This window comes from Amblyraja radiata, chromosome 25 (genome assembly GCF_010909765.2).
Source record: "Amblyraja radiata isolate CabotCenter1 chromosome 25, sAmbRad1.1.pri, whole genome shotgun sequence".
Classification (NCBI taxonomy): Eukaryota; Metazoa; Chordata; class Chondrichthyes; order Rajiformes; family Rajidae; genus Amblyraja; species Amblyraja radiata.
Genome location: NC_045980.1, coordinates 26,323,469 through 26,333,584, shown reverse-complemented (window position 1 = coordinate 26,333,584; position 10,116 = coordinate 26,323,469). Strand labels below are relative to the sequence as shown.

Below are 10,116 nucleotides of genomic sequence, written 5' to 3'. Positions count from 1 at the left end.
GGGCAGGCGAGTCACGGTGCTACTTTATTAAGCCCCTGTCCCACTTAGGAAACCTGAACGGAAACCTCCGGAGACTTTGCGCCCCACCCAAAGTTTCCGTGCGGTTCCCAGAAGTTGCAGGTGGTTGCCGGAGGTTGCAGGTAGTGGAAGCGGGTAGGGAGACTGACAAAAACCTCAGGGAACCTCCGGGAACCGCATGGAAACCTTGGGTGGGGCACAAAGTCTCCAGAGGTTTCCGTTCAGGTTTCCTAAGTGGGACAGGGGTAAAGCACTTTTGCTAGGCTGCATTTCGGGTACTGCCATGATTTCCTTCGCCCCAACACTAAATGGAAGTGGAGGCCTTGGAAAAGGCGCAGAGGATGTTTACCAGCATGATACCTGAATTAGGGGTATTAACTACGAGCACAGGTTGGACAGAATCGGGTTGTTTTCTCTGTAACCGTTAACGATGAGGGGTGACCTGCTAGAAATATATAAAATTATGAGAGTCATAGATAGGGCAGAGAATCATTACCATTTCCCCCCAGAATGGAAATATCAAGGACTAGATGACATAGCTTTAAGGTGAGAGGCGCATGGACATTTTATATACAGAGGTTGGTGAGGACCCGGAAGGCGTTGGCGAGGATGGTGGTGGCGGCACAAGCCACAGTGGCATTTGTAAGATTTCTGGATCCGGATCACGTGCACGCAGATAAGATTTGGTTTTGGCATCATGTCGGCAGAGACATGGAGTGCGGAAAGGCTTGTTCGTGTGCTTTGCTGTACTATGTTCTGCGCTTTGTGAATACTGCAAATTATAGTTTGCACTCATCAATCAGGAGAAATGACGTCTGCACCTTTCCTGCCAAGACCACTACGAGATTTATATATTACAGTGGCTGATATATTATATATTGTGGGGCGGCACAGTGGCGCACCTGGTAGAGCAGCTGCCTCGACAGCGCCAGAGACCAGGGTTCGATCCTGAGCTCGGATGCTGTCTGTGAGGAGTTTACACGTTTCCCATGTGGTGCCGTGGTTTGCCTCCCACATCCCAAAGATTGCGGGTTCCTAGGTTAATTGACCTCTGTAAAATTGCCCCCCCGCCCCCACTGTGTAGGGAGTGGATAAGAAGGTAGGCACACTTCTCAGTCGTTCCTCGCAGCGTGCACTTATCCCGCTAATCAGCTCAGCAGGAACCAACCAAGAACTTCAGTACCTCTATTAGGCGAGGAAAGTAAAACTATATGTGATACTCCATGTGTGCTAGCGCCCTATATAAAGGCAGAAATACCATATTCTGCCAGACAATGAGGCCAGTTCATTGGCTATATTTAAGAGGGAGTTAGATGTGGCCCTTGTGGCTAAAGGGATCAGGGGGTATGGAGAGAAGGCCTTATGGGATACTGAGTTGGATGATCATCCATGATCATATTGAATGGCGGTGCAGGCTCAAAGGGCCGAATATCCTACTCCTGCACCTATTTTCTATGTTTCTATATTACTCTCACTCACCACCAGCGCCACCCAGTTAATTCACAGATGAAATAGGTTGGATTTGCTCAGTGAATAGTATTAGCAAGGTCACATATAACGATTACTGTCTGTCCTCGAATACGTTTCTACATGAGCGCGTCATTTTGTTCGTGTGTGTGCGTGTGCGAGCGCGCGGCTCTATGAACCAATTTATCATCACACCAGTTTATAACGTAACGTTCGGCAACATTTATAACCGGTTCTTCCATAAGGTAAAATAATGAAGGTTGATTAAATACATTTGATTTTCTCTGATCAGAAATAAAAACCCAGCACATGTATTGCTCTTAAGATTGAATTATTGATTTTAGTCGAGAGTTGTATTTGAAAATGTTAGTCACGTGGGTAAACAAAACAAACCTGAATGTAATCTTTAGACCACTGTCTTTTAATGAATATTTGGGAATGCATTTAACAGATTGAATAACATTGGAGTTTCAATTCACAACGAGTTGCATCAATTGAATGACGTTTACAAACAGCGAGACAAAGGACAATTTTACCGTAAATGCTAGTCGATAACAGATAATATTTTTATATCAATTTTTGACAAATGAAAGACGGAGCAACAATATTTGTCAATTTGATTAGTTGGAATCTAGAAGTTTTACAGACAGCTGGACCTGGCGATGTTTCCCTGCAGCGGGTTAGCCTGAGTCTCGTGTTTAACCACACAGGAGTAAAGCTCGTGTGAGTTCCACACTGTGGCTGGCAGAGTCAGGTAACTGCTCGCACTGAACGTGTTGTCCGCCTCCTGTTGGATCCGGCTGGTTTCAACGCCATCACTTCTCGCACTGCCGTCCACGGTCCAGTCAATTTCCACAGCGCCCGGATTAAACCCGTTCACCAAACACACCAGGGTGGCCGTTCCCTTTCCCGTCAATTCTTGCGCTGAAGGTCCAAGCACTGACACCGCGGGGGGCTGAGGATCTATTTAAAATAAAGTCACAGATTAGTAGGGCTGGCAGAACTGCTTCGGTTAAAACATTATCTTTGTTAAAAATACAGTTGGTATAGCATGGATTCATTCGTTCCAAGTGAGATCTCCAAAAAATAACTGCTATTTATGGCAATGGGACAGAATATGTCAAGGTATGTCAATGTTGCAGCTGCGTAAAATATATTATTTCGGAAGTGTTTTGAATTGATCACCAGTGTATTATTTTCGTTGGCTCCAACTACAATAAAAAAACAAAACAGTGTTTTACCCGACAGCCAGCTGCGGGTTTTCATTGCTGCCAAAGTTCCACTAAACTCGCTTAAAACTTTAGTTTTTTTAAATACCTTCCCTTAATTCATCTGTTCATTTGTTAAGACCAGATACCGAAATGTTACTAATGGTTGGATTTTAGCGACAAGAATATTTTGCCGTTTTAACCATCAATGAACAGACTAGATTTGCAGTCACGTTAAATTACTCGCATTGTAAATAGTCATTGATATGATTTACATTAATGCTGAAACCGATATGTTTGTTTTTCTCGACCCGTCTCTTCTCTTTGAAGTAATAATTCAGCTCAGATTTCTGAAGTTGAATAGCGAATATTATTCCTTTCGCTTAATGGCACAACAGCAAAATGCGTTATAAGATGTCGCACGGAACAAAACTGATTTGAAGAAGGGACCCGAACCGAAAGTCACCCATCCATGTTCACCAGAGATGCCGCCTTACCCGCTGAGTCACTCCAGAGCTTTGTGTCTTTTTTTGTAAACCAGCATCTGCAGTTCCTTGTCCCTCCAAAGTTATTTCCCGTTCCCTTACTCTCGGTCTAAGTCTTAATTATTAGCTCGTTGTCCGCAAAGTAATTAAGAATAATAACACAGCCGGACAGCCATTTCGTCCTTTCATTGCTGTTCTTAACTAATTTGCCAAAAAAGACTCAATCGTGGCCGGGAATTAAAAAATATCATCTTTAAATACATTTTATTTGAAGATATTTCGTGTAAAGAATACAAACAGCCCGCCTGACATCTGGGCCCTTTGATAGAGCTACGTCTAATAATTCTCCAAAGGAAACTCGACTTTAGTCGAACGCTGAACATATTAGCGTTAAAAGCTTTTCATTTGAACCATCGATTAGCGAGAGAAACCCAATTATTTTTCACTGCTATATCATTAACCCAAAGACAGAATATGCAGGGAGGAACCCATTCATTCAGGATATGCAGGAAGGAAGGACCCATTCATTCCCCACATATATGCTGCCTGTTCAGCTTGTTGTCTATCTTCGGTTTAAACCAACATCTACAGTTCCTTCCTACAACCCTTCTCTCTAGAGATGCTGCCTGTCTCGCTGCGTTACTCCAGCTTTTTGTGTCTACGCAAAGATAGAAGTTATTTCACTTACTGCCAAAACCCAGCCTCGTTCCTTTGCCGAAGATGCAAGCACTTTTCCACACAGCACAGTAGTAGTCAGCAGCGTCTCCCGACTGCACGTTCGAAATTGTCAATGTTGCAGTGTTGCCTGACACTGATCCGGAGAAACGTTCAGAAACTCCCGAGCCTCTGGAAATGCTGCTGCCCGAGTAATAGTAGAACAAATATCGCGGAACCGCTCCTGGAATCTGCTGGTACCAGTAAACGTCACTGTTACCTAAACTGCCGCCAGACAGGGTACAGGGTATTTCCACGTTCTGTCCCAGAGATGTGGATTTTGAAGACGGCTGATTTACTGCAAATTGCGCATTTATATCTGGAAAACAAACCAGATAAAAGTAGAATATTAACTAATATCAGATACACAGTAGAATTATCACGGATAAAAAGGTTTAATCGTACTCGAGATTAAATATCATGTCGGTTGAAGTAAATACTCACAAGCTGCGGAAAACGCTAACGCATAGACTAGAGAGATCCAGCAAGACATTGTAATGAATTGTGCGGAAAACGCCAGGTGAAGTGGCTCCTCAGTGTTTCTTTCCTGGTCGCTTATGAACCGTGTGACAAGGCGTCACCTCGAGTTCCTTATCTACCCATCCACAGTCAAATCAGAATGCGTGTTGCGCCAATCAGAAGTTGCCAGATTCTTCCTGGGTCAAATTATTTCCAAAGTAAATAAAGTTTTGGTGTCGAATATCTCGGTACAATTTATCTCCGTACATTTGTACCTCGGGACGATTTAATATAGACTCAAGCACATAAGAGTCTTTGTTTAGTTTGAAAGGAGGTGTTGAATTATTCCTTTTCATTTATTCTGAATCTTTTGCTGTGCAGTTGCACGGCATGCGCCTACAAATAAATTAATCGAATAACCTCATCATAATTCCTGGCGACTGTTCATTCACTCTTGAAAATGAAGGGATACATTCAAACAGGGGCTGAAGAATCCGATCTCATGGTCTCGCACTACTGTACGCGACATGTATCTTCACCCTTTTAGTTGCACACCCACATTGTATTTGAAACTGGTAAATATTCTGGTGAAGACGGTGTGTAGGAAATCTTTCAAAGCGCAATGTGAAGAAGCAATTGTCTTCAAAATTATTTACGAATTTGCAAATTTGGGTGTCAATGCACCGTCAAAACCGCTGTAATTCTGGAAAGCATGCTTGCTAGCAGCACACATGTTCACTGGTTTAGCACGGGTAATTGACTCAATTGAGAAAAAAAAATTGAGAAACATGTTTAATCGACCAGGGAGTTGCTGGCGAGTTTTATATATTAAAGACGTCGATGTCTGCACGTGCTTGCATTACTATGATATTAATCCTGTCCAACTTCATCTGACATATGAAATCATATTTACATGCAACCAGCGTTGCCTTATACTTGATCTAATGTACGCAGATTTTATATCGCAACCTAGTCGCGCTAGTTGTCGCGGCAGCGCTCCTTTCGCTTTGTGGATTATCCCTGCAGGGTAGTAACACCGGGTGAATCAGTGCTAACGGCTATAAACAAGAAAATACAGTAAAAAAAGTCTAAATTTTCAAAATGTTGACATTTGGACTAACAATTTCGCTGGTAATTAATCAAAGGAGACCGGGCTGTTCTGCTGATGTGTCTGGACAGTTAATACTCGCATCTCATAAAAGTCCTCAGATCGATGACATTGTAAACAGGTCAAGCAAAGGCATCAGTGTCTCAAACACTGTTTCCGAAATTGTCTACTCTTCGGTATTTCGGAAATGCTATCTCTGTTGGAACAGGGGAATCATCCCTGTGATACCGTGGCGTGATTATGCACCATTTCACTGGCATTAACAATATTTTAGTTGAAATAATGAGATCAAAATATGTTTCAGTGCGCAACCATGACACCCGTACCGAGCCTATTACCAATGTGCGTTGCCTTTGCTAAGTTATCCTCTGATCTCTACACATGAACGCTTTACATAAACTGGATACATTGGACAATTCCCCATGCAGGTAAAACAACAAGCAAGTAGTTGAACTACATCCAGAAGAAAGTAATATTTTAGTAGTCCTTTTGGCGAAGATACAGCTCCAAACCACTAGGAATACCATTCCAGAATTTACTTCTTACAAAGCTATTGAAATCGACCTTCTTGCAATTCAGAAACCTAATTTCGGGACTATTCTTACCCCTTCCTATGCATACTTTAATGGTAAAATGCAATAGTTTCGGACCCATAAACTATCAGCCCACTGATGCTTCATCCTCTTACCCGGCGTCATTTATTGTCAGTGGGTCTAGCACTGGCACAGAAAGCACTCCTAGCTATTATTTTATCTACCACGCTTATTCCTTTCACAGGCCTGTGATCACAAATGATATTAGAGGTATTTTGGCGAAGTAGTATTTCTTTTAAGTGTATTGTCCAAAGAAGGAAAACGATGCATGTACTCGAGGCCATATGCTATCGTAAATCGAATGCTAGCTATCATGAAACAGAGAGTAGGCAGAATTGGGTCTGGTTCTGATTTGTAAGGACTACCACTGTCGTGTTGCAAGTAAGGGTGTGTGCCCTCAACCTCAGCTTCGGTTTCCTTACAATATATTTGAATTCCATATGATCTGATCTCTGATGTAGCAACACAGTCATATTCCTTTATTCATACCATTGATTGTTCTGTTGATTGTTTTTATTTTGCCACAGAGAATTCGACCATCCCTTCAGTTGTGTTCCACATTAAGTCACTATAGTCCAGAATATAGTTCTTTTCAGAGTTATGCTTATCTGAATATTGGTTAATCTTCTCTATCGAGAAATATCTCTATCGTTATTTGCGGGCAAGTGTCACAGCTTGGTTATTTGGCTAAATAACAGTCAATTAACTGAAGGTAAACGTAAGTGGAGCGGCCATATTGAGATTGGTTTATTGAGGCTTAAGCTCAAGAGGCTTCTGTGAGGGTTACCTGAGGATAAGGTTTGGTCTGTCACTTTATGTTTGCTTTGCAGCACAACCTGGTCTTGGTGTCATAGAGATGGAGGCTAGTGTGCTCAGCCTGTGGGATGTTGGAACTGAAGAAAACGTAGTGTCTCTGAACATTACATCTGCAGGAGGTGTGTCCAGGTGCAGCTCCTGAAAGATTAGTGATCGTGTTCGTCCAGACAGTGAGCAAGTCATAGTGAGGTGTTCATACCTGTGGCGACGACAAAGAATAGATGGGTGACAACCAGCAAAGGGAATAGGCAGAAGGTTCAGGAATCCCCCGTAGACATTCCCCTGCAAAACTGCTATGTTATTTTGCAACTGTTGGGGGGACAGCAGCAGCAGTCAGGTCTGTGGCACTGGGCCTGTCTCTGATGTGCAGCGGTATAAAGTCAGACAGAGTGATTGTGATAAATACATTGGTGAGGTGGACAGGAGCAAATAGGCCTCATGGATGGACTGTTGCCTCTCTGGTGCAAGGATCTGGGATGTCCTGGAATGGCTGCAGATCATTTTCAAAGTGGTGGGTGGACAGACAGAAGTCGTTTTGCATGTCAGCACAAATGATATAATAATAATAATAATAAACTTTATTTCGGACTCAAGGTCCAGACAAGGGACAACATTACATAAAAATACATTGCATATAAAAAACATAAAATACATATAAAATCTTAGAGTCACATAATAGCATCATACATTATATATAAAAAAAACACAATACATGATTTAAAATCCAGAATAAAATGATCAATGTCCAACAACGAGACAGCGATACCAGTGTTTCCACATGTGGGATTCGTAGCGTGTAGAGCTAAACGTTATGTTTGACAAAGCCACGATAATTACATTTTCAAGTCATTTATCCTGCCAATTAATTTATACATATGATTTCTTAGGATAGGTCCTGCAGCCACAAACATGTTACTAGCAATACACCATCTAGGTTTCCTTAGCATTGTTCTCATGGCATTATTATAGGCCACCTTTTGTCTCTGCAAACTTGTCTTTCAGTAGTTCAACCACAGGTGTGCAGTATAGAGTGGTGTGCAGTATGCTCTAAACAGCGACAACTTCACCACATCTGGACACGCACCAAACATATGCAAGAGAATATTCACCTGTACATACAGCATAGTCGTTGGCTATAAATATCCCCATAGAAACATAGAAACATCGAAAATAGGTGCAGGAGTAGGCCATTCGGCCCTTCGACCTGCACCGCCATTCAATATGATCATGGCTGATCATCCAACTCAGTATCCTGTACCTGCCTTCTCTCCATACCCCCTGATCCCTTTAGCCACAAGGGCCACATCTAACCGCCTCTTAAATATAGCCAATGAACTGGCCTCAACTACCTTCTGTGCCAGAAAATTCCAGAGATTCACCACGCTCTGTGTGAAGAATGTTTTCCTCATCTCGGTCCTAAAAGATTTCCCCCTTATCCTTAAACTGTGACCCCTTGTTCTGGACTTCCCCAACATCGGGAACAATCTTCCAGCATCTAGCCTGTCCAACCCCTTAAGAATTTTGTAAGTTTCTATAAGATCCCCCCTCAAACTTCTAAATTCTAGCGAGTACAAACCGAATCTATCCAGTCTTTCCTCATATGAAAGTCCTGACATCGCAGGAATCAGTCTGGTGAACCTTCTCTGTACTCCCTCTACGGCAAGAATGTATTTCCTCAGATTAGGAGACCAAAACTGTACTCCAGGTGTGGTCTCACCAAGACCCTGTACAACTGCAGTTGAACCTCCCTGCTCCTATACTCAAATCCTTTTGCTATGAATGCTAACATACCATTCACCTTCTTCACTGCCTACTGCACTTGCATGCCTACTTTTATTGACTGATGTACCATGACACACAGGTCTCGTTGCATCTCCCCCTTTCCTAATCGGCCACCATTCAGATAATAGTCTACTTTCCTGTTTTTGCCACCAAAGTGGATAACCTCACATTTATCCACATTATACTGCATCTGCCGTGCATTTGCCCACTCACCCAGCCTATCCAAGTCACCTTGCAGCCTCCTAGCATCCTCCTCACAGCTAACACTGCCCCCCAGCTTCGTGTCATCCGCAAACGTGGAGATGTTGCATTCAATTCCCTCGTCCAAATCATTAATACAGTATATATCGTAAATAGCTGGGGTCCCAGCACTGAGCCTTGCGGTACCCCACTAGTCACTGCCTGCCATTGTGAAAATGACCCGTTTACTCCTACTCTTTTTTCCTCTCTATCCACATCAATACTGAACCCCCAATACAGTGTGCTTTAAGTTTGTATACTAATCTCTTATGTGGGACCTTGTCGGAAGCCTTCTGAAAGTCCAGATATAACACATCCACTGGTTCTCCCTTATCCACTCTACTAGTTACATCCTCGAAAAATTCTATAAGATTCGTCAGACATGATTTACCTTTCATAAATCCATGCTGACTTTGTCCAATGATTTCACCACTTTCCAAACGTGCTGCTATCCCATCTTTAATAACTGATTCTAGCAGTTTCCCCACTACCGACATTAGACCAACTGGTCTGTAATTCCACGTTTTCTCTCTCCCTCCCTTTTTAAAAAGTGGGGTTACATTAGCTACCCTCCAATCCTCAGGAACTACTCCAGAATCTAAAGAGTTTTGATTCATCATCTGTCATTTGTTCTGTAATAACATGCCCAAGATATTTTACCTTATTACAGACACTAAGATTATTGTCAGACAATTTATAATCAGGAAATGTTAGACATTTATCCCCTTTGGTTCCACAGATCATAACAGCAGTCTTACAAGCGTTATAATTAATATCATGTTCCACACCATACACAGAACATTAAGTAAGGAGCTGCTGCAGACCAGCGCTAGATGGACTAAAGACCACAAGATTATCTGCATACATAATATGGTTCACTAAAATATTACCAATCATGCACCCAGTATTACAGGCTTTCAATTGCTTGGACAGATCATCAATATAAAGATTAAAAAGGACTGGGGAGAAAACATCTTAAGTATGCGATTCAAGGGAGTTGGGAAAAGGGCGTGACACTGGAGTTTGTTTAAACGTTCAACTTCCTTTCCCATTCCCCCACTGACCTTTCTGTCCTGGGCCTCCTCCACTGTCAGAGTGAGGCTAGGTGTAAAGTGGAGGAACAGCACCTGCTTGGGCTGATTACAACCAGGAAATCAATGAATATTGATTTCTCTAACTTTTCAAGTAACCCTTGCATCACCTCTCTCCCCGGCCCTCTCCCATGC

The 10,116-nt window shown here is 42.5% G+C and overlaps 1 protein-coding gene across 1 annotated transcript; it reads right to left on the bottom strand.

Moving 5' to 3' along the window:
• Positions 1-1,802: 1,802 nt before the first annotated feature.
• LOC116987166 (immunoglobulin lambda-1 light chain-like) lies at positions 1,803-4,397 on the bottom strand. Its single transcript, XM_033043041.1, has 3 exons — positions 4,337-4,397; positions 3,867-4,211; positions 1,803-2,448 (listed from the first exon to the last, which is right to left on the bottom strand). The coding sequence occupies exons 1-3, from the start codon at positions 4,383-4,385 to the stop codon at positions 2,126-2,128; spliced, it is 717 nt and encodes a 238-aa protein (XP_032898932.1). The 5' UTR covers positions 4,386-4,397; the 3' UTR covers positions 1,803-2,125.
• Between the last annotated feature and the right edge of the window lie 5,719 nt (positions 4,398-10,116).

Bases quoted from the DNA above. Each gene is read 5' to 3' on its own strand.
- LOC116987166 (XM_033043041.1), bottom strand. From the start codon at position 4,385: ATGTCTTGCTGGATCTCTCTAGTCTATGCGTTAGCGTTTTCCGCAGCT. The intron at 4,212-4,336 runs GTGAGTATTTAC...TTTGTTTTCCAG, and splicing joins GTTAGCGTTTTCCGCAGCTT to ATATAAATGCGCAATTTGCA. The intron at 2,449-3,866 runs GTAAGTGAAATA...TATTTTAAATAG, and splicing joins AACGAGGCTGGGTTTTGGCA to ATCCTCAGCCCCCCGCGGTG.